Raw genomic sequence first — 25,667 nt, forward strand, 5'->3', positions numbered from 1 at the left:
TATCTTTCTAAACGTCGTATCATTATCGTCAATTGTCCCGTTAAGAAAATCAATTTTTGGTTTGATTTCATTTCAAATACTACTTAATAATGCACAATTCCACTATCCAATCAGATCACAGTCTCAAAATAAATAGGGACAAAAAAACTTTGATTTGATATCAAACGGAATTGAAACTATTTAAACCAAATTTCTGTGTGCATTAAATGCATGAATAAATTTGAGCGAAAGCTAAAAAAAATTTAAAATATGACTAGTAAATGTTAAAAAAAAGATATATATTTATTTTTATTTGTTCATACAAAATGAAGAAATATTAAAATCTACGAAGTACATATTTGTGAATAAATAAGTAAGTTTACTTTATATATATTATATTATGCATTTCTGCTATAAATCTATTTCGTTATAAATTTATTTTGGAATAAAATTATTTTGCTATAAATATATTTAGAAAAAATCCATTTTTATAAAAATTTATTTAGCAAATATCTATTTTCTGTTATATATTTGTAACTGAGTAAGTGAATTTTTATTATATACATCATAATACCATTCTGCTAACAAAATATTTGGCTATTTTGCTATAGCCAAATATTGCAAAATTAGGTATTTGAAAATGGATAAGCAAGTTTTCCGTCTGTGCTTTGGGATATCTGTTCAACTAACACGATTAATCAAAACATTAAATCTCATTTCTTGATATAAATTTTCAAAAATATGTGTTCAGAAATATGAATAAGTAAATTTTCTCTTAAATTATTATGAAGTCTATTTTTTTCTATAAATTTATACTGTTATGAATATAGTTTGATAAAAAGTCTCAAAAATAACTAATTGCAACTTTATAAGAATAAATATTTATTATATACACTATAATGTCTTTTTTTAAATAAGTCTATGTTGCTTTAAATTTATTTTGCTAACAAAACATTTCCTATATTTTGCTTAAGAACTGCAAAAATCTATTCTTTAAATTGAAAATAATAAATGAAGTAAATAGAAAAAGCAAATTTCTTTCATCACTGAGAAAAAAATTATGATCAAAACTACCAGAATATGGTAAAAATTACCGTATTTCTAGCTCTATGAAAACACCAAAAAGTTCGGTAATTTTTACCAAAGCGCTTCAGTAATGTTCTTGGTAAAACAAACAGCAAAATATGGCTTCATATCATCTGATAAAATTTGATAATTGTGACAAAATTTGGTAATTTCACCTTAGATCTTGGCATATAAATCATTTATTTGATAAAATCCTTTATTCGATAATTTTACAGTTTTGTATTTTTATTCGATGTTGTATTAAGAGATATAATTTTGGAAACCAGAAGAAGAAAGCGTTACCATATGAATAGAAAAATTATCAAATAAATGATTTTAATACCATAAATTTTGATTTCATTAACCGGAATTATGGTTTTTTACCAGAAATGTTATTACGATACAATACGGTAATTTGACCAGAATATTCTATCTGTGTTTAAATAAACGTAACTTTGTGAATATAATTAATGAGATAATTCGCTCAATCGACAGTTCAAATTGAACATTCTTTTCTAGCTTATATACATAAAACATTAGACATAATTTTGAAAACTAGAATTTCCGGTAAGCCATTACCGTATGAATGGGAAAATTACCAAAGGAATGGATTAAATACAGTATATTTTTGTATTATTAACCATAATTATATTTTTTTAACCAGAAATGCCAATACTATATAAGTACCGTATAGGTATAAAACATTGGACATAATTTTGAAAACCAGTATTTCCAGTTAAACGTTACCATATAAACGAAAAAAATTACGAAACTAATGGTTCAAATACTATATGTTTTGATTTTATCACGTTGTTTTATTATTACGTTGTTTATTTACCATAATTACGTTGTTTTTTTACCAGAAATGTCATTATTATTCAGTACTGATATTGTACCAGAATGTTTTTTCACAGTGTTCAAATTAATATAACTTTATAAGAATAATTAATAGGATAATTGTTAAAATCCATGGAATAGATTATGCTTTCTTTTATAGCTTCTATGCATAAAACATGCCTTCTGTTTCGGAAACAGACTCTCCTTTTATGAATGGAACTTTAACCGATGAACAAGCTTCTCGTAAAGATGCTAATGATGTCGTATTTATCCTAACAAGCTCTTTCCTCATTTTCACTATGCAATCAGGTAGGTTTCAGGAAACAAAAAATATTTACTTTAAATTTGCTTCAAAATACTTCCAGACAAACTATGTGCGTGTTTAAATATATTAAGTAATATCTACTTACTTTACATACTAAACGCTTTATACGATTTCACCTTTCATAATGTAATAAATGCAAATCAAGGCATTTTAGCTATATTTTGATAAATCAATGATAAATGAAGTAATTGAAAGACTTTTTATTTGTAAAGTTTAATGTCAAATATAAAATTCAAAATATCTATCACTCTTAGAAATAACTTTTGATGATTTAGCAATCCTTGATCTGTATTTCCTTAATTTTTAGAATCATTCCGTCGTGAAATCACGTGGTTTATGGTGCAACGCAAACTCTCATATATATGACGAAAATGTTTCCTCAACTCGAAACCTCATCGAAGTGCAATGTGGGAAATTGTTAAGTAAAATGACGAAACTAGAATAAAGACTAGCCAATCGAAAACAAAGTGACGAATTAAGCTGTCTGTTTTGTATCGTGTTCAAGGAGTTAGCTTTGCACTAGGAATATCAGGAGTTCGAATCCTGCTTCGGGCAAGGAATTAATTTTGCTTTCTGTTCTATCCGTCCTTGTTGTGTGGTGCCCACATTGAAGTGATCATTAGAAAAGTTAGATATATTAGGCACCGCGTGCCTTTTTTTTAGAAAAAAATATATAATGGCGAAATTTTTTTAATTTTGACGAAATTCGTTTCCTTGAAGAAGTGACAGTTATATAGTCACTTTGACGACATTTCTGCTAGGAGCATATACCAGGAAACGGTTTCGTCAAGAAAGTCTCGTGATACTTGAATATTCATTTTTTACAGTGATGGTATAGAAGTAACTTTAATTGAATATTATAAAAGAACTTAATGATTTTTTTATTTCATCTTAAATTCGACCGTAAATAAAATTCATTATCTATTATATATAATTCTCTTACGTGGCTCCCAAATTTTGGATGTATTTCTTTTCCACCGGTGGTAACGTTTGCTTTGTTTTGAAAACACCAAAGCATTCTGCCTTTTAATGATGTGTTTCTGATCTAATATATATAATTCTCTTACGTTTTTCCCAAAATTTTGGCTGAAGTACTTTGTACAACTAAATAAGATTCTTTTCACAGCAGCTAAATATTTACTTTATTTTCTTCATTAATAGAGAAAACAGTCGGCAAAGAATTCTGTTAGGTTTAAAAAACATTTCGCTAAAAAAATAACGAATTCTAAAAGATATTAAAATAAACAACTTAAAAAATAAAAATGCTGTTGCTAGCGATAGAATTTTTTGAAAGTTAACTTAGCAACATAAATCAAAATGACATAGAAGCGCAACTAGATCAAAATTATGATACCTGAGCGCTTGACGTAACAAATCCTTCAATTCTAAAAGTGTTGTATCACCAAAGGCCCAAATTAACAATTGTGTTCTTAAAGAAATTCTATAAAAAGTTTTAAACAAACAACCTACTTCTACAACTGCTTCTTGAAGAACTTGGCTCATTGATTAAAAATATTGTTTTAATTTTATAGTACTAACTTTACTTCTACTTTCATTATTGCTATGATCCTCTTTCATTACATTTTACAACTTCATGCTAAATTTGAGGACTTTAAGTTGTTTTGTGGTTGAATACTGACATTTAGAAATGTGTACATAAAAAAAATAATATTTAGAGGTTAAGAATTGCCTCAGAAAAATTTGAATTGTTGACATTGAACTTAACAATAGAAACAATCGTTTTTGCGAAAAATTGAATTTTATTGTTGAAATCAAAACTAAAAATATTGTGTTTCAACTTAACAATACTACCTTAATTTATACTTTAGAATTGCCTCGGAGAAATTTGAATTGTTAGCAATGACTTAAACAAAAAGTTTTATTTTAACTGACAAATACTATATTATAATTTTAACTTTTTCTATGACTATACTCATTTTCTTACTCTTTTCTTTGTTTTTTATACATTTTATTTTTTTGTGATAAAATAAAAAACTTATAATTGTTCTGCTTCTGAACACTGAAGAAAACACAAAATGATGGGCTTCATCAACAATCAAAAATATATACATTTATTTTACAAATTCCATATTATTAAGGTGGCGCCCTTCAGAGAATTAAAAATACAAAATTATCTTCATCAAAACCGATGCTTTACATCCGGAGTTCAGTGGCAGACTACTATTTCATATTGTTTTACAACACATGGTTTTAGCCCTCTGGTGGGAAAGACTTTAAAACAAAACTTACGACAGTTACTTTTCTCAACAACTGAAATTTAGAAAAAAATATGTGAACTGTTTGCAATTTCAAATTAATATTGAAATGTTCAGATTTAGAATTTTCTACAGTGAAAAGTTTTCGGAACTTCAGTATTCAAAAAAGTATACAAAAACTAGACGTTAAGAACGTATCCAATGAGCGAGCAAAGCGAGCATTGGATTGCGAAGCAATCCGAAATGAACTGTGAAAGCAGTTCCGGGGGTTGGTGAGCGCCAGCGAGCAGGGGGCGAAGCCTCCTAGTTTTATATAAATCCTTTCTGCTACATTATAGTGAACAAAAAGTTTTACTTCGTATTATAGGGAGAGACATCAAGATTAATAATATTTTGCTGTAAGAAAATTAAGCAGACTTTTTTGTATTAGTAAATCTGAGAATCCTCTTATAAGAGTATCTAAGAAAATTCATCCTCAGTAAAATTATTTTTTACGTATAAAGATTTATCTACTAAAAATATTCAACAAAAAGAAATAAGCCTTTCTTTCATTTTACACAAAAGTTCTTAATTTATTTATGAAATTTTTTCGCTTAAAAAATTAGATTTCTCAATTCGAAACATATCAATTTTAATCATATAAATGTTTTTTTTGTTTAAGTAATTTAATTTACCTCCTACTCTCAGAAACATAATTTGTTTACGTTAACAGAATTACATTGCCTTTTTTTTTAACTGTACTTTTTTGTTGCAGGTTATGCTCTTTTAGAATCTGGCATCGTGTCTAGAAAAAATGAAGTGAATATTTTAGTGAAAAACGCCACAAATGTTCTGACTGGAGGTTTTGCGTATTGGGCTTTTGGTTTTGCTCTTAGCTACGGAAAGACATATTCTAATCTTTTCATTGCAGTTGGTTCTTTTTTTATCACCGCCACGCCAGATGAAATGGGAGTTGTTTACTCGAAATTCGTCTTTGAAGTATGAATCTTTATTTTATGTTGTTTTTATTGGACATAAAATAGATATAAGGTGATACCCAATCAATTTTTAACAGATTTTTCAGATACATAAATAATATTATTTTTTATGCATTCTCATTTAGTTTTAAGATATTTCAGGTTTAGATACATGGTTACAAAATACATTTTTGACAAACATAAGAATTTATCCCAGCAACAACAATAAAAAAAGAACATCTCAAAAAATCTGCAGAAGAAAAACTTTTTTAAGTAAATGTGAAGAATTTCTCAAAATTCATGAAGACAGAAAAAAATCTTTACTTTTCTTCAATTTAATCTTAAGAAAATCTGCAGAAAAATTTCTTTATATATTTTTCTCTAAATATTCTAATGACCTCCTGCAGATAAGAAAATATGTACTTTTTCTATTAATTTTATCTTCATAAAAACTTCCAAAAATTTTATTTCTTTTTTCGATAATTCCATAAGACTTTACAAAACACCAAACTGATTTGTGCCATACGCTAACCAATAAATACCTTCCTTTTATATCAGAAATTAAGTTAAGATTAATTCTTATTTGCTCTTGAATTCTTTTAAAATTCTATTTGTGAAAATTTTGAGATTGTACTTGTTTTTAACATTTTTTCAGGATCTATATTTCTCCTTAAAACTACCAACTTTTTAAAGAAAAATCTGTTTATTTTTATTCATTGATGCTTTGATTTGAAACAGAATTCAAACTAGATTCATGGTAAAGATTTTTTGCATTTCTTTAGGAAAAAAAAAATCTGATTTTCTGTATTTTCCTACTTTTCAGAAAAAATTTGCAGAAAATCTGGAGGTATTTGCAACAAAAATATTTTTACTTCTTCTTCAGAAGATCTGAGACTATTTGAAACAAATTTTCTTTATATTTTCAGCAGAAAAAATCTGCATAATATTTGAAGAAAGCAATTATCCAAATACCTTAAGATTTTCTTCGGATTATTTTTTTATTGAATCAACAGAGTTTTAATATTCTGTGCTATGGCAAAACTGAATTATGCCCATCTAGTTGCAAATCACAGCGTTGAAGTAAAAATGTTCAATAATAATTTAACAAAACGTATCAACAAATTATTATTTTCTTTTAATAACGCCAGGCACTGATCTTTCGTTCTTATAACCTTAGAAGACCGTTACCCGGAAGGGGGAACTGCGAACCAAAGTGGCATAGGTAAGAATCATTACCCTTAGAGTAGACCAGCACAGAACAGAGGGCAACCCACAAAGAAGCATCCATGCCCTGAGCAGGATGCGAACCCGCAGTCAAGCCTTCTAAACACTCGACCACCTGGCCGGCTACAAATTCTTGATTATATATAAGAAAAATATTTTTCTAATAATTATTACTAATCCATTCTTACCTATTTTTTAAAATTTCAATCATACTAGTAACATTATGTGTATTACTTTGTAAACCATGCTATATAAAAATCAAATAGAAACACTTTAATTTTATTGCAATAGCAAACTCACGCTAATTTTTTAGAACTAAGTATTGAACCAATATTTGTAGAAAAACTTATGCAAATAATGCTTCTCTTCCCAGAAATGCATCAAATCTTGAGTATAAATCTAATTGGGTATACTATAGCCTGCGTCACAGGTCGTGTTATTCCTACTAAATTTAACTAGTAAACAACATTTTCTGCGAACCTGATTTCTAGCAACAAGTAAACATTAAACGAAGTGTGTTGTTATAAGTCGTTGCTCGTCAGGTTGGAAATGTATTAGTCTAGTTCCTTTTGAAATAATTTATTTTGTTGATTTATCTAAGTTTATGAATTTAGTAAACATATTTAAAACTCAGCTCATTAATTAAACTAAAAGGTAAATATTATTCCGAGTAAAATTTTCGGAGTGGAAGTAGTTGTGTTTTTTTCATATTATACCCAATTGCAGCATAAAGATTTCTGATTAAATCACGGAAAAATTAAAAACATTAAATTATCTATGCATTATTTTCCATCTAAAATACATTTAAAAACTCACTAAATTTTTCCTCTTGCCTCACTTTACGTAAGGTGTTCAAGTCACTAGTAAAACATATTATTAGTTTGTAAAAATGATGTCATGAGCTATGGAAACATTAAAGGTCATAATAATGACGAAATAAAATAAGATAAAAGTGATTCCAAAATATAATCAATCACTTTTAATATCGGTAAGAACAAAGGTGGGAATAAAATCAACAAGATTCAGTTTGTTTGTCCATTAGGACTAGAAAACGGAACATCTTCCGTAAATGGGCGAGCGTCATTCCGATTTATACAGGTTTCAGATTATTTTGAAACCTCCTAAACGTTGTAAGGGACCTTAACTCTAATGAATCAGAGTTTGAAAATGATGAACGATCTTCTTCACATCATTTTTAACAAAATTGTAAACATATAAAATAAGGGTGGTCATTACGAAACACCTTGTAAACATTAATGTGTACAAAAACTTATAAAGTATGTGACCGAAATGCTTTAACTTGTTTCCAGTTAGCTTACGCAACGACTGCAACAACTTTAGTATCGGGGGCAATGGCAGAACGATGCAAATTCACCACTTACTGTTTCATCACTGTTTTGGGAATACTTGTTTACAGTATTCCAGCTGGATGGATGTGGCGAGAAAACGGACTTCTTGCTTCATTGGGTGCTGTAGATGTTGGAGGATCGGGTGTTGTGCATCTCGTTGGTGGAAGCTGTGGATTAGTGGCTGCCATCATTCTTGGACCACGGACTGGCCGCTATGATCGTGGTACTCAAATCCTGCCTTTAGGAAATCCTACAAATGCCTTGCTAGGCCTCTTCATGCTGTGGTAAATGCTGTTTGTTGTTATGAATATTTTTTAAAAACAAGTTTTATATACTATTTTTAAATGTATTTAAAGTAGTACAAATGAAATTCACATTCAACTTTACATTTTTATTTCTCTTTCACTTTTTATTTCAAATATATTTTTTGCATTAATTTTTAGACCTTTGAATATAGTTAGCTAAGAAACAGATACCTCTCTTAATTTTTTTTCTAGACTTTATAGTTTTAAATCAAAAATCCTAGCTAATAAGTTCTAAGTTAAATTATAAAACCAAAAAGAGAATAAACAAACTTTTATTTTAACAGGTTTTGATTTTTGACAATCAAAATATAGAGAGTTGCTGTTACCTGAAAATATGGAAAAATTGGGTTTAACAAGGAGAGCGCTCGAAATTTTAAGCCACTTTATCTTAACTTCACATTTCGCATATCTTGTAACATCACAAAAAAATTTTAAGTGAATTAAAATCATTTTGTACGCAATTATAAAACTCAGTTATCTATCATTCTAGAAAATATTTTTCATAGCTATTTATGATTTTTATTTAATAATGAAAGAAAATTTTTTGAATTGTTAGGTATTACAATTGTTTACCTTATTTTAAAATTTTTAAAATAAGACATTTTTATAATTTATTAAATTACTTTAAGTTTTTTTAACAAAATACTTGAGTTTTATGAAGTTTAAATTATTAATATTTTGAAGTAATTTTTTTTTCTCCTTCATGTGCTTTCTATTGACAACCAATACCAAAGTATATCTTCACTATCTCATTGTTTTCAAATTCTGACTTGCAGACTTTTTGATGACTTATCATCCATATCTAACTGTTTTTATCGTACTGTTTATTAAGAAACGTTTGGTTCTTTGGTATCTATAATTAATTTAAATATTTATAAATAAATTCTTGTTAGAACTATATACTAATTTGAGAATAATTTAATTATAAAATTATCCATAAATGGTAAAAATAATTTTTAGGAAGTAACTTAAATAGTCAAAATTAATGTAGAAAAAGATGTTCATTAAATAAAGACGAATATTTTTTTTTAAAAAATTAAAGTAACTAAATATTAAATATTTTATTTCTTCGTCGATATGATATTTGTTACATTTATGTGTTGCTGTGTTTCTCCCTTTCAAAAAAAGCTATGCAAATTTAGAAAAACTAAATTTAGAAAAAAGAAAAAAAAGATACTCTGAAATCCACAAATTTAATTTGGTCAAAATCAATGCTTTTTCATTAAATTTTGTTACACAAATATGACCTTTTTATTAGAGCTCATTACATTGTTTTTTATTATTTCTTTATACTAATCACATTTAAACTAGTTTAATATCATAGTCAGTCTAAACGCAATTTTTTCACAGGTGGGGATGGTTAGGTTTCAGTGCTGGTAGTACAACTGGTATTGTTGATAATAAATGGAAATATTCTTCTAGGTAAACCGATGAATATTTATACCCTTTATACATATAGTGCTATTCTTGTTCTTGTTGTTGTCGTAGGCCATTAAGGCAAGAGGTGTGATTGTTCTTGTTTTCCAGTGGCGCCATCTATGACCAAAAATTCGACTTCTGCCACACCCGCTTATTGGGTGGACCCATTGATACATCCATTCATTCATCCACTGATCGTAATTTTGACCTGAATCAGAGAATGATCAATCTCCAATTTAATACCACCAGAGGTATAATTTGTTATGGGAATATGAAGAACGTTGTGATCCGACAGATTTAACGTGTACCAGTAACCATTTACTACACGGGGTATTATTCTTGTAAACTGCGCATATACCTATACTTATCGTATACTTATATCGTAAACTGATATGTATACTTATATCATAAATTCGTGCTGATAGGTATTTCAATTTATTTTGATAAGTATTAATGAGTAAAAACTGAGTCCACTATTTGATTAAGTTGAAAAAAATCGTGTGACAAGGACGCATTCAAAAAAAGTTTAATATATCTGTAAAAAACTTGAGTAAACTAAACTTTCAGCGAGTAATACTAATTCTTAAAAATCAAAAGCATATTAAATTACAGTTTCAGAAAAAGATTAACTTCTAGGATAGTTTCTAAATTATGTGAATTCGGATAATTTTCTGTTATTTAGAATAATTTCTAAATTAAAAATAATAAGGGCTTCTTAGATTATGTAACTGGACATTTTAAAACTTTACATAAAACTGCGGAAGTAGGAGTTTTAAGCTTTAATTTAACATTTAATGGTTGATAATGGCAACTTTTCCTTTTTACATTTGCAACTACAAGTTACTTAAAAATGCATATTTTTTGTATTTTGCTTAATATATATTATGTATAAATACCTAGTTAATTATATATTTAATGTATTCATGTATTTATGTATGTTAATTATATATTTAATGTATTTAGTCATATTAAATTTAAAGGAAAAACAACTACGGAAAAATCTTAAAATCCATAAATGCTTATTTTTTATATAAACCAAGGAATGTTATTGCAGATGAAATCACAAACTAATTACTCTGAAAATCTATTTATTTCTTTAAAAAAAAATACAGACAAATACATTAATACTTTATAATTATTATGGATTTTTCATATATTTGGACATTGTTACATCAAAATTAAACATATTCAATAAAACGATCCTACAACTTTCTATTGCATGAACACGGATTTAATTTAAACCTTATAGTTTTGCTTAGTTACCTTGCAACGTCAGTCACAAACTTACCTTTTTTTATTCTAATTATACTATAAAAACTCGTTAAATATTTTTAACCGAAGAAATTAATTTTCAATAAGGAAAAAAATTAACTTTTAATGTTTATTAATAATTTTAAATAATTATTTTAGTACTTTTATTATTTTATGGTTTTTATTTTAATTTTATACTTTGACTGAATGAAGTTATGCTTGAAATTTATTACAAAAGTAAATCTAATTTAATTAATGTCTAAAAAATGTAAACGATAACTAAACGCGAAACGATAACTTATCTTAAAATGCAACACAGTAAGGTAATATCATGTGATAATAAATCATAAGCACTTAGTTTAGTTATAAAGTTCAACAAATAAATGTCACATTTAAAGACAATAGTACAAATGATATATAAATAATATAATACATCAATATTATACAATATCCGTATTTACCAATTATGATAATTTAATAAAGGACGATATTTAGAAATATTATGTTAAATAACATATATATAACAAATTTATTTTTACTCGAATAACAGAATTGTATTGATAGCTAATTAGAATATAAAATTAGTTCAATTCTATGTAGTTTAAAAATATTTTGTTTATTAGAAGCATTAAATTAATCTTAGTTTCTTTTTCTTTTAAATCATACAGAGCTTCTGTCACAACTATTTTGGCATCAACTGGCGGGGGTCTAGTTGGTATGATTTTTAGGTGAATATAACATAATTTTCTAACTTCAAAATGTTTGGGGGGGGAAGCAACTCACTACTATTACTTGTATATTGCTTTACTAAAAAAGCAATTGAAATCCAATTTTTGTGTATATTGAATAATTCTTTGCACATTGACATTGATAGCTGTCCACTTTTTATCCCTAACACTTTATATCCTTTGTCTCGATCAAGCACCATTCACCGTTGCCTAAAACGGGGCAACCTTTGCCCACTGCTTTATTTAAAAAACCTTTAGATTATTTGTGAAAAAAATGCATAAAACTTTTTCTAAGAAGTAATAACATTTTTAGGAACTTCTTATGGAGTAGAGGGGATCGAAAAAAATTTACTTCTAAATTTAGAAGCACTTTTTGCGGAAAAGTTACCTAATTTAATAAGAAAGAAAATTTGCATAAAAACTTTTAACTCTTAAAATTAATTAACAGCTTCCGTTTGCACAGCGTGCTTAAAATTAATGAAAACTTTAAAAAAATCACAGCTTTTAAAAAAAATTTTTATCAGAATTGATCAGAATTTAATTTATTTAGATTATTCAAACTATCAAACAAATATAAAAAAACTAAAGCGTGTTTAGTTCAAATGTTTCAGCCAACTTAAAATTTTTTAAAGAAAACGTGATTTTTCTAAGCTTTCGTTCATTTTAAGTACAATGATTGAACGAAAGATATTAACTGATTTAAAAAAAAAATTATACCATTTTTTTTTCTTGATAAAATAGAACTTTTCCGCTCTAAAGCGTTCCGAAATTCAAAATTTCATTTTTTTCGACCCATTTTATTCTAGAGATTAAAGTTAGGAAGGTATGATATTAAATTTTTTATGTTATAGTGAAAAACAGCATTCATTGATTGCCTTATTTAACTTAAATGTTTTAAATTAACTGTAATTGTAAATTTATTTCAAAGAATATGTAGAAAAACTTACAGCTTATTAATTGCATGCAACTATCATTGTTAAAATACTTACAGCTATTTTGCAAAAGATGGAATTCATGATGTTGCAATTCTGATGAATGCAGTCATGGGATCTTTAGTGGCTATATCAGGTAATTTCTTTTTAATATTTTAGATAAATGAATCTAATAAATAAACTTTAAAAAAAGCAGTAAAATACTTATAAACAACAACTACAGTAGAATTTATTTCAGCTAAAAAAAACTAAATCTTGCAAAAATTTAAATAAATAATTTTATCAATGGATTCAGCAATTAATGCATGTTGCTTAAAAGCATCATTTATTAAAAAAGCAAATAACATTACAACAAAATAATTCGTAAGACTTTACATAAATCATTAACACAAATTTACAAAAATCTTACATAACAAATGACGATATTTTTTATGCAAAAAGTTATAGTTTTATAACAATATAAAATAATTAAATCACAAATAAATAGTTTTAATATATATGACATTAAAAGACACCATGAAAGCATTATTCTAACTCAAAAATAAGCAAATAACTATCAAACTAGTAGTAAACAATTAAAAGCAAGCAAATTCTTTTGCTGTATTAAGTTGCTTATGTCGGTAAAAAAATATATTGGCGACTAAAAATAATTACTATTATACACATAAAAAAAAATTGCTAATCCATATAACAATACTATTCCACAATAATAATTATTATCTTTTCAAAATCTTAACACTATAAGAGCAGATCGTTTCTTGCCCGTTCTTATGTTATTTTTAAAGATACACGTGAGCTTTGAAGTTAATATTTTTTTACTTTTCCTAAATTGTTTCTAAGCGTACTGTATTACATTTTTATGCCTTTCTTTTGATTAATAAAATAAATAATTAAGGAAATATCCAAAACAGTCAAACTAAATCGTTTTGACCCTCATAAGAAAAACGTTGATTTTTGACATTTTATGTCTTTTTTTTTAAATCTTGCAGAACTTTAAACATTATGAAGACCAATTGTAAAACAGAAATTAGGTTCCACCTTGTTAAAAAATTAGCCACACGCAACAGATTTTGTGAAATTATATGGTATCTTAGATTTAATCAACAAAGTAGCTTAGTTGAGTTCTGTGATGCCACAATTGGCATTACATATTTATTTCCTATCTTTTAAAAAAAAATATCTTTCATTACTTAAGCTTATTTTTTATTAATAGAAGAATAATATTTAAAATAAATAAAAAACTTAATCTTTTTAAACGAACATAAAATATTTATTTCTTCTCTTCTAAATCAATGTAACGGATACTTTTTATTTCATTATTATGCAGACTTATTAATTCACTGTCGCCTCTAATCGAAAACAAAAATCTATTTTTAACTTTTTAGTCAAAATTTCCAACTGCTAAATGTTTCGGTTGCATGGTTGCAATAATTCTCATAAATTTGTTGGCGACTCGTGATCGCCAAGGTATTCTTTTAAACCCATAGTTGGCTTTGTTTTGGCTATGATATATTATGATAAATTGCCAAATTATGGATCTCCTACCCATACTTTCTACGTCCATTGGGAATAATTATATTCACTTGGAATTCAAAATTTGGTGACTAGGAGTCCCCTTTGGGGGGTTCCTGTCCCAGTCATCCTAACGGTTCAAAAAGATATGCAATCGTAACAAAATGTTGACAAAAACTTCTTAATGTGGAAGTTATATTTCCTTGATCCCTTCAAGGGATTAATTTTTGATAATTAGTAATTATCATGATGATTTGTATTGATGGCCATTCTCTATAATCTTCAAGAAATATTGCTTAATAAATTGGATTTTCATATTCACGATTCATATTAATTTCCTGGAGACTTTCATTTTGTTTCATCCATTTACTTTTATTAATGGCCTAAATGAACATTCATGTATTACACTATACCAATATTGGCGGCTACTGACGGAAACACAAAACTTCCGTCATAAGTTCCTATTAAATTCCTATTTCGTTGTTGAGTCTGGAAGATATAAAATAAAATAAAAAATAATTTGCTATCTTGATTTGTGCAAGTTGAAAAGCAAGCAAATGAATTACAGCCTGGTGAAAGTATAGTGCTCTAATGGACAATTGCAGCATCTCTTAAATTTTCCAAATTATAGTCATTACTTCTTAAGATTGATTTCCTGATTACGAAAATATAATTTTTAACTCTGACAAATAAATATTTATTTAATTATTAATATTTTAATTTGAGCGAAAACGCCCTCACTCGAAAACGACCGCTGATTGGTGTGACGTCATTAGAGCCTTACTCCTCACGACCTTCCCGTTGTTATTATGTATTTTCTTTCTTGCGGTTTTAACTAGCTCTTCTTTAACTTATTTTTTCCAAATTTTCCCGCGTGTATTTAAATGCGTATTTAGCAGCAAATATTTTGAAATCTATTGCATATATAGAATCAAAATGGAAGAGGGGTTTCAAAAAGCTCAAACGGACAATTTGCCGCAAGTTACTGAAGAGATGATTATGGATTTTTTTCGAACGAACCAAGATTTCATTTCGCCTGAAATCAAAGGCATAAAGGCTCAAAGGTATAAATTTGTTTATTTATAAACTGTAGCTGTAAATAAGGGCGTCGGCAAGGAGGTGCACTTGCACTACCCTGGATTTTCTTTAAGCAATTAAAAATAAATAGAAAAGCAATTTAGTTATAAAATTTTATGTAAAAAATTGATTAATCAAACAAGAATTGCAATCATACAGAATAGTTTTAATCTTTTTTTTTGTGGGGATGGTAGTTTGTTAGAGGGTTGCACCCCCCTATATTTTATTCTACCGGCGCCCCTGGCTGTAAATAATTTTGTGTGTGAAAATGGAACGGCGATTTGTTATAACACATATAGGTACACGTTAAAATATAGCAAGGATTTAAGTATACTAAAAACATCTTTCCACTTTCATAAAAGTATAAAACTAAACGCTATTCTTACACACTAAATTATTATTACTCACAAAAACAAATAATTATACTTACTCACAAAATTATTATTATAAACGTTATACTTACTCTTTTATTAAAATTATTTTATTAAAAATTAATTTTAATAAAATGTATTATTTTATTAAAAATTAATTTGAATTAAAGTTATTATTTTATTAAAGACCAATTATAAACAACTTTGTAATAATTACAATCAATTTTATTAAAATTAATTTAGTTAAAAATTAATTGAAGTCAATTTTATTAAAAATAATTTATAATCGATTTTATAAAAATAAATAAGCTATTATTTTTATTAAAAATTATTGTTTTATCAAAAATTAATATTTAATAAAATAAAATTAAAGAAAATTAGATTCTAATTTATAAAAAAAATTAAAGAAATAGTCAGAGGCAAGCTAGTTATAGAATATTTTTACCCTTTCTACTGTCAAACATAAATACACATCTTCAATTTTAGTATATTTTACTTTAACTACACCTGCTAATGTTTTTTTATCGAATTTTTTTATTAAATTTAAAAATAAGTTTTGCTTCATAATATTTTTTAAAGTGTTAAATCCAAGGTGTAAATAATAACGTTAACCATTTTGAAAGATACTGGTACATTTTATGAATGATGTATTAAAAATCAAAAAGATTTTTATTACATTATATTTTAAAGCGTCTAGTTATGCAGATAGTGTGCATATTGAAGGATTTAAAAAAATATAATAGTTTTTATCCCTATTCTGTAAAAAAAAGAAAAAATTAATGTATACTAAATTTCATATTAAATAACTATTTCATAATTTAAGGTTTCCAGAAACTTTTGGAATTTTTACGGAAAAGAAAGATATGAAATAGCGATTAACACAAACTAATATTACATGGACATAGGAAAGCTATAAAAAACTTCTTCTTTATCGACACTATGGCCTTGGGGAGGCCAGGTCTGTCTCAATTGGTTGTTTAGTCTAATAAGATTCTGTTTTTCAGTTTTTAAATCATCTTTTTCACATACATATATATATATATATATATATATATATATATATATATATATATATATATATATATATATATATATATATATATATATATATATATATATATATATATATATATATATATATATATATATATATATATATATATATATATATATATATATATATATATATATATATTAACTTCAGATCAGCAAGACAAACATATGGGGATAATGCTATAGGCTATGGGCATTTTTCAGAAAATTCAGGATTTTTATTCTCATCACGCTTCATTAGATGGCACAATCTTTTCCTTATCTCAGCTTTTCCTGGCACATCAAAAAATATCTTTTCAGGAGCTGTGGAAGTTGTGTTAGTGCACATAGGCACTATACAGTACTTATATTTACTTGATGAAGACATCAAACAGCAATACACTTCGATTTTAAAATATATTTTTAAAAAAACAAACGACGTTCAACTAGGCACGTAAACAAGCGTTAAATCACCCAGGAGAAAAAGTGTAAACAAACGCGAGTCAGGCCAACACCTCCTAGAAGTAGAAAGGCCTCAGCACGGATCAATTTAGTAGTCCGGTGTGACGAAGTTAACTGCGCAGTAGACGAAAAATAAGAAAGATGTCATTACGTTAGGGGTACTAAGCTGCGCAGTGGTTGAAATATAAAATATGTCATTATGTTTGGACTACTAAGGGATATTTATGGTAACCCGTGCTGAGGCCTGTTCTTTCTAGGAGGTGTTGGTCAGGCTCGAATGGCGTCACTTTCTTAAAAGTCACGTGACTTCCTTTTTAAACTGAAAACGAAAGTACACGATTTTTAATTGCTCTTAATTAAAAAAGTAGCATTTTTTGGGAGGTAAAAAGATGTTTTTCAGGACTTTTCCATCATTCTGAATTCATTAAGAACATAAAAAAAATTGACTGCAATTGTCCATTATGGAGCCACACCTATAGTTTGTCTACGATAAGAAGTCCCGCCGCCACAAAGTCTGCTGCTATGGAAGCAAGAATGGCTCATTTCAAGGAGGGTAGCTTCTCTTCACTCTAGGGATAAGGCAGTAGACCAAACAAAAAGATTCCCTTTCTCTCACCGATCCGAGCCAAAACTTGTCCTAAAAAATAATCCCACACCCCTTATACCGTTTCTTAAATAGTTGTACCTCATTACACTAGCTACCGCCATGGGTCCAGATTAATGGCTAGGGGAGTTCTTACGTTAGACAAACTATAAGCACCAGTCTCAGCTGGATTACCTTTAGTCTCAGTTGTTGTTGTTGTCGTAGGCCAGACGAGGGGTGCGATTGTTCTTGTTTTGCAGTGGTGTCGTCTATGGCCAGGAATTCGACTTTTGTCACTCTCATACGTCACACCCGTTTTAAGGGCGGACCCATTCAGACACATTCATTCATCCACAGATCGTAATTTTGACGTGAAACAGAGAACTGTCAATCTCCAATTCAGTACCCCCAGAGGTATTGATTTGTTATGGAAACATGGAGGTTTTTGTGATCCGAAAGATTTAGCATACACCAGTCACCATTTACTACACGGGAAATCTTCGGTCCACTTGATTCGAACTCGTGTTCTCAAGGACGTGAGTCCAGTGCCCTGCCAACCCGGATATCCCGGCCCTTTTGCCTCAGTAAAACTTGCAAATGAATTTCTTTGGTAAAAAAAACTACATTACAGAGATACTACAGTTGAACGCAGAAAACATTTCCTCCTAATTTTAGTGTCGTTTCTTAGTTATGACCTCCATATTTTACACTGCAAAATGAAAACTATGTACTTACTATATAGGTGCAAGAGAATACCATAATTCTGAGTAGTATTCATCGAGTGTGTTTGCAGACAATAGCACAGAGTAAATGCCCACCACTGTCACTTACTACAACAGTTCGAAATGTGGCATAAGCTAAACAGACTAGATGCTGAGGAATAAACTCATTATCTGTGCAAAATTAATAAATTTAGAAATCGACTATAGCAATATAAAAATAATTAAATTGAAAATAAATTAATAAAATTTATATATCATTAAGAGATACTTTAAAAATATTCATATAACTAAATTTACAAATAACTAACAAACTAGTGGTAAAAAAATTAAAAACAAACATATATATTAATTTGCTTATGTCTGTAAAAAATGATTTTTGCGACTAGAATTTACAATTTCTAAAAAAAAATGCATTGTTAATACATGCAACAAGACATTCTGCAATGATAATAATTATTCTCAATAATTTAAAATGTACTCAATGTTTCCATTGTATTCACCATTAGGAGGTTGCACAATTGTTCGTCCATGGGAATCCATTGTGATCGGGATGGTAGCAGGCTTGATAGTTCTTTTTGCAATACCTGTCATAGACCGATTGCACATTGATGATCCAACCAACACATTTGCAGTTCATGGAATAGCCGGTGCATGGGGACTTCTTGCAATTGGTCTCTTCTCCGTAGGTGATAACATGAAAAACTATACAAGAGGGCTAAATGGATTGTTCAAAGGTGGAGGATGGAGACTTTTTGGAGCACAGGCATTGTCTTGTGGTGTACTTTTTGCCTGGAGTTTTGGTGTTTCCGCTGTCTTGTTTTACGTAAGTGAAATTTATTGAGTGCAGATACTTCGTATGGAAAATTTTAAAGTTTGCTAAATTTGAAGATTTTAAATTAAAAACCTCAATAAACAATTAAATTAATTATTTGCTTGAATATAATTTTGAGAGATGAAGATACAAGAAAAGAAAGAAAAATTCTTTCAAATAATAATATTTTGAAGCTGAAAAACAATTCCTCTAAAAGTGAAAAATAGTGTTTCTAAGCTTAAATAAAATTTACCATCTTTTAAAATTATATTGAACACATTTAAACTTTAAAGATTGTCTCTATGATTCAAATCGTAATTCCAATAATCTTTAAAACTTAATAGTGGTCTGTAGAAATGCTCATGTGATAAAATCTTCTATTTGTTTAAAAGTCTGCTGAACACAAGTTAAACATCAAAAAATTACAATGTGCATTAAATATCGTCCAATATAATAATTTTATATTTATAATCTCTTTCCAATCGTAAAGTAACAGTACTTGAAAATTTCATACATAAAATTATTAAAAAATTACAGTTGTGCGCATCCTACTACTGAAAAATGTAGTAAATTTACATAGTTTTAGTTTTATTTCATTACCGGCTTTGAGAAACCTTCCCGATTCTGAGTTTACAACTATCAATGTGCATCTCTGTAGCCATGTAATTTTTTACCTGATTCAGAAGACGAAGGAATTCCCTGATCAAGTATTGGGACAAATTAGTCTTCGTACTGGACTTTTTTCGAACTAATACGCATTTGCGTTACTTGGAGAGGAAAACCATAAAATCTCCCACGAGTCACTCGATGTCAAGTGGATTCTAACCCATGGTTCGCCTACCACTGAGGAGATTTTACATTATCACTGTGGTAGGTGCCAGGTCAGAGCAGAACTCATATCAACCTCTGGGATTCGAACCTGAACACCTCATTAAGAGGTGAACACTCTATCCTCTGAGTTACCACAGCTCAAAAATTTACAAAACTAAAAGTTTACAACGAATCATTGTCTTTAACTTATTGACTGCACTTCTCAAAGCCAGTTTCTCTCAATTATTTGAAAAAAATATATGGAAACTAAAAAACTGTACACTTTATATTTATTGCTAATATGTTTTCGTACAAAAGTCGATTTGGCATTTAATATAATGTAACACGATTATAATCTCTTTCCTTTAGACATTTTTCCACCCAAATGTTTCTAAATAACTTATTCGAAAGGAAAGTACTTTTTAGAATTTCTTTTCAAAACGAGTTGCGTTATTGCTTACGAAATGTAAAAAGTAGAATGGTTTATGCAAAAGTCATTTTCTTTTGAAAAGTGCTTCCAGCAGATGCAGGTAAAATAATTCAGCGTTATTTTCAAGCACGTATGTTTCTATATTCTTTGTAGCCATTACTTTTAAATTGTCAAATTGATCATTTTTATGGCTTATGTTTTGTAAACATCTTATTTACTTCATTGTGGTAATAAGTTATCCTTAGTTGGCATACCATTCATAGCGTACAGTTTCTTAATGCTATTTCAAATGTATTTAGCCATTTTGTGTCATAGCATCTGGTTATGCAGGGAAATGAGGGTACTAAAAGAGGAGAATTTTTTATTTTTTTGCAATAAATCAATAAAAAAAACTATTACTATATAACAAAAAACTGTTATGGAAACAAGTAGTTCTGGAGACTGTTTTAATAAAAGAAATTTATTTAACATAAACATGAGAAAACATTATTACATTGGGCAGTTAATATAAAAGAGGAATACTCTGGATAGTAATCAACTAAAGAATCAGCTCCGCATAGTACTCAACTCAAAAGTCAGCTCCGCATAATATTCAACTCGCATCTTTTGTGCAGAAAACCCAAGAGTAACTACTTTCTCTAAAGTGTAAAAATTAGTAATTCTACTGATTATCTAGTTAATTTGCAGATTAACTAGGATTGTAAAAGTACCGAAAATTTGCTTTAGCTTTCCAATTACCTAGGTAATCTGCAAACTACCTAAATCTAAATAATCTGTACAATACTTACTAGGCACTCGTTAGAATAAAATCTTTACTGGGACAACAGCAGCGTTTCTGTACATTTAAGTTACAAAATGTTATTTTTAATTATCTTTTGCTATCGAAAAAGTCAAATTGCTACACTAAAAAAAGAACTATGATTGATAATGATGGTAAAATTTTCCATGCTTCTTACTATATGGGAATACCAAAAAGTTCAGCAATTTTTAACCGAATAACTTTTTTAATAATTTTGGTGAAATTATCTACAAAATATAATTTTATGATATGTGATAAAATTTGGTAACTGTGGTAAAATTGGGTAATTTTATCATGATACCTTAGAGAATGGAATAAAAGCCTTTTTCTTTTCTTTTTTTTTTAAAAAAAAGTTTTTTTTTAATTTACCTTTTTTTTGTTAAATTTACCTTTCAATCTTATATTTTCTTAACAAATGTGTAGTAAGTGAATTGATAATTTTGAAAATCAGAACTTTCGGTACCATATGAACTGAGAAATTACTTAAAAAATGGTTTAAATACCGCATATTTTGCTTTTTTTGCCAGAATTATATTGTTGTTGTTTTTTACAAGAAATAGCGTTACCATACATTACAGTAATTTCACCAGAATTGTTTTCGTCATATACATTGAAAATCAATGCATTAGTTGATAAAATTATTCCTCAGCCACTTTAAAATGTGTAATACAAATAATAAAAATGTTTAAAATATGGTTACAATTAAGAAAATTAGCATGATATCATTAATTTATTTTTCAATATCTAAGGAATCAAGTCAGTAAATACAATCAAACAACAAATTTTCATTGTTTGATTTATAAAAAAGAAAAGAAATATTTTTGAGCTTTAACAATACAGAAACCGTTAATCCGCGCATTTTCTGAGTAAACTGGTAAAATCCCTCGATTCAAATTCACTCAATTCACAGATTACCTTAGTTTATCTGCAGATTAACAGTTTTCGAGCTTTAGTTGGAACATAATCTCTATTGGGGTGTGACGTGATGAGATGTGAATTGCCTGAAGTGGGGAAAAGCACACTCACATAATCATGTTTAACATGCTTAAATTTGAATTAAATTATAATAATTTGGATCGTTATGCGAAAATCTGGATAAAATTAATAATATTTACCCCTAAATGTGGTTTCCATGAATAAGTTTCAATGCTTACATATATATTTCAGGTATTTCTTTTTTCAAATTTGTTGAGCATAAATTTGTTAACTTTTTTTAACAATTTTTTTCAACAACAACAAATTTAAAAAAAAAAAAAAATTATTTTTAGCAATTTTTTTTCTTTGGTAAAAATAAACTCATCATCATTCCAAACGAGAATGGTGTCACGATTTTCGGTCTCTTTCTTTTTTATAGATAACAATATTACGTTCATTTTTTAAGATTTACCAATAAAGTGCTAGTTTTTTAGTTCCCTAAAAAACTAAATATCTCATTATCGCATCAATTTCATTTGTTATTTAAATAAATCCTATCAGTTTTGTTTGTTATATTATAAATACCGTATGAAAACTGCTTATACTCTCTGTAAATAATGTTAATTCACGATACAAAATAAACTGTAAAAAATTTCTGTTAAAAACAGAAATTTTTTACAGTTTATTTTGTACAGAAATTTACTATTAAACTATATCGTAAACTGTCAAAAGAGATATTTTTCCGGTTAAGAAATGAAATCTGTAACCATTGTGGAAGATTATACCTGTTGGGTACAGATATTTCAGTTTTGAATATGAAAAACTTAGGTATCAAAGCGGCAATAAACAGTTTGATACATTGAAACAGATTTCGACCGGCTTGTATAGTGGTCAAAAACTTAGCCTCAATTCAGGTACAAATCCAAATTCGAAAAGTCTGAATTCAGCGATCTAAAAATAAATAAAAATTCTACGATGATTCTTTAAAAACTTGATGGCTTTCCATACTTCAAAAATAGCGAATAATCACCCAACATCTGGTACAATTTAAACACCAATCGGATTTTTAGAAATTTGTTTCAATATTCAAAACAGAAAGTATACAGTTAACCAAATTTCTCTACCGTACCCTAAGCAAAGAATATAGAAATAAGAAGTCCAGCTCTTCGAATATACGTAACTAACGCTGGAACCTGTTCGGTGTGGTATGCTATACCAGAAAAACAACTTACAGGGATACTCAGATTTAGGATCACAATATACTCAGATTTAGCAGGGCGTCATTTGAACTAAGATCTAGCGTATGCGCATAAGAAGCAAAGTGACCGGAAGTACGTCACCCGTGAACCGATTGTTGGACAACTTTACATGCGTGATTAGGTACGCTGCTCCCCGCTAATCGTCATTTTATTCTTTATTTCTATGTCAAAATGTGTTAGCAGATATAACTAACATGAATGATATAAACGTATTCTCAAAGAAATATCTTAATTAGTACAGTACTGTTTATCAATAGTGTAAAAGTACAAAACAAACCAATAATATTCATCCGAACTCTAGTATTGGTTAGGAGGAGAGGAGGGTGCAAACCGTTTCAGAACCTCAACTGTTGTGTCCCTAAATGTTGTTTTAACCTCTTCTTTCTAGCTCCCGTGAAAATTACGGGGTGAGATTCGCCCTCTATTTCTCGCTCCCGTGAAATTTCCGGGCTGGAGTGTTCAGTACTAAAGCTCCAATAAGAATAAAACTAATCATTTTTTTCCCGGAAAACATTTTATTTCTCATTTTACACACCAGATAGAAGTACCAGGATATTTTTAAGGTAATTGTAGACAGTCAGTTTATTTTAAACTAGATGGCAGCACTAATCAAATACGTGTATTTAGTAAAATAGGAGCTTTTATGACCGTTTTTTTGAAAATTAACCGATCGTTAAGGGGTTATACATAGTGACCGTGAGAAACCTTGGAGGATTGTTTAACATGAAAGCTGGACTTCTTCCCCTATGTATATTCTTTGCCCTGACCTACGGAAAATATTTGATGCATACAGATATTTTCTGTTTTGTTTTGTTACTGGAAATTTCTGTCAACATGTTCTTTTCCGTAATAAAACGGAATTTTTATTTTCAGTGTAGCTTTATCCTTTTTACTTAATTAACAACTGAAAGTTTCATTTTTTATAATTGCTTACGTTTTTCAGGCAGTTGACAAAACAGTTGGTCTAAGAATGCCTCTGGAAGAAGAAGTTTTAGGACCAGATTACGTCGACCATTGCCTCAAACACGATGGCAACTCTAAAATCATTGAAAAATTTAAAGCGAGGAAACGCAGAATGAGACGTTTTTAAAATGCCATATCTGAAAACTTAATAAGGAAGAATGCATACTTTTTTTATTAATTTGTGTCCTTATTTATTTATTAACTGTCACTTTTATTCAATAAAAAAAAAAAAGTAGTTAAATTAAATTGCATTATAGAGTCAAATTTCTTTCCTTATTTCTTACTATAAAAAAATGATTTGAAACGCCGTGAACGATTTTTGACACATTGTGGTTTAATTTTTTCTAAAATATTCATTAGGTCTTCAAATATAACTTAGAAACCGTAACAAAATGTAAGTTAGAAACTGCAACTAAACCGGATCGCGCCAAATGCGTGAAAATAATAGAAATGTTAGAAAAATTTGATTACACGTAGCAAAAAATTTATTTCTTCAGTTTTTAAATAGTGTCCCATAACTAAGAATTGCACGCTTAATTTACAAATATGCATCAAGAAAAATGTAATACTCCTAAACCAAACATAAAAACGAGTTAGAATTAAAAATAGCCCTCAGGACAAACACTTCCTACATATTTAGCACAATTTGCATATACTACATTTCTTATATTGTGTTTTAGTTTATTTTGGGTTTTTTTTGTGACACTGAGCTTACTAAATTAAATGAAATATAATTTCTATAATACCTTTTAATATTTAGTTAAAATTTTGCAAAAGTATTTTGCAAAATTTTGCATCGAGATAAGTTGTATCGTTATTTATATGCAACTGATTTTAAGAACACAAAAATAAAATAAAAAATCAAACTTGCCAAATGTCTAACAAATTAAGTTATTTATATCAAAACAACTTATGCCATTCTAATTAAGTACTATTGCCTCCTTCATGAGAAAGTTTTAATTATTGACTATACGAGTTATCAAGTGGTTAAATACGGAAAATTCTGGTTAAATTTAAGAACATTTTTTATATCTTTTTTAAATATATATGATAATAGCTTCCAAATACAATGATAGTATTTTAAATAGTTATTATAAAGTGATTTATTTATAAAAATAATGAGACATAAAGTAATGCGTGGTAAAAGAAACAAAGTAAAATAATCAAACTATTTCCAAATGGAAAAAAAAAAAAAATTATGTCCCCCTTCTTAAGAAAATAAACCTTTTTTCAGCTACGTCTATGGTACTGCAAAAAAAAATTTCTGACAGATTGAGGACTAGACAGGAAAATTTTTTTTATGATGTCCGCTGGCTAGCCAAAGAAGAAGAAATT

General features: G+C 28.2%; 1 protein-coding gene across 1 annotated transcript; it reads left to right on the plus strand.

Annotated features, from left to right (window-relative positions):
• Positions 1-24: 24 nt before the first annotated feature.
• Positions 25-24,578, plus strand: LOC107455126 (putative ammonium transporter 3). The gene is made up of 9 exons (XM_016072586.4): positions 25-352; positions 2,042-2,190; positions 5,177-5,400; positions 7,913-8,235; positions 9,607-9,678; positions 11,595-11,654; positions 12,646-12,722; positions 18,852-19,168; positions 24,313-24,578. The coding sequence occupies exons 2-9, from the start codon at positions 2,058-2,060 to the stop codon at positions 24,457-24,459; spliced, it is 1,353 nt and encodes a 450-aa protein (XP_015928072.2). The 5' UTR covers positions 25-352; positions 2,042-2,057; the 3' UTR covers positions 24,460-24,578.
• The last annotated feature ends 1,089 nt before the right edge of the window (positions 24,579-25,667 follow it).

Source organism: Parasteatoda tepidariorum, chromosome 10 (genome assembly GCF_982258835.1).
Source record: "Parasteatoda tepidariorum strain Cologne lab strain chromosome 10, Ptep-v5.0, whole genome shotgun sequence".
Lineage (NCBI taxonomy): Eukaryota > Metazoa > Arthropoda > Arachnida > Araneae > Theridiidae > Parasteatoda > Parasteatoda tepidariorum.

Excerpts from the sequence above, each read along its gene's own strand:
- LOC107455126 (XM_016072586.4), top strand. The coding sequence starts at position 2,058 with ATGCCTTCTGTTTCGGAAACAGACTCTCCTTTTATGAATGGAACTTTA. Across the intron at positions 9,679-11,594 it reads AAATGGAAATATTCTTCTAG|AGCTTCTGTCACAACTATTT; the intron begins GTAAACCGATGA and ends TAAATCATACAG. Across the intron at positions 11,655-12,645 it reads CTAGTTGGTATGATTTTTAG|CTATTTTGCAAAAGATGGAA; the intron begins GTGAATATAACA and ends AAATACTTACAG.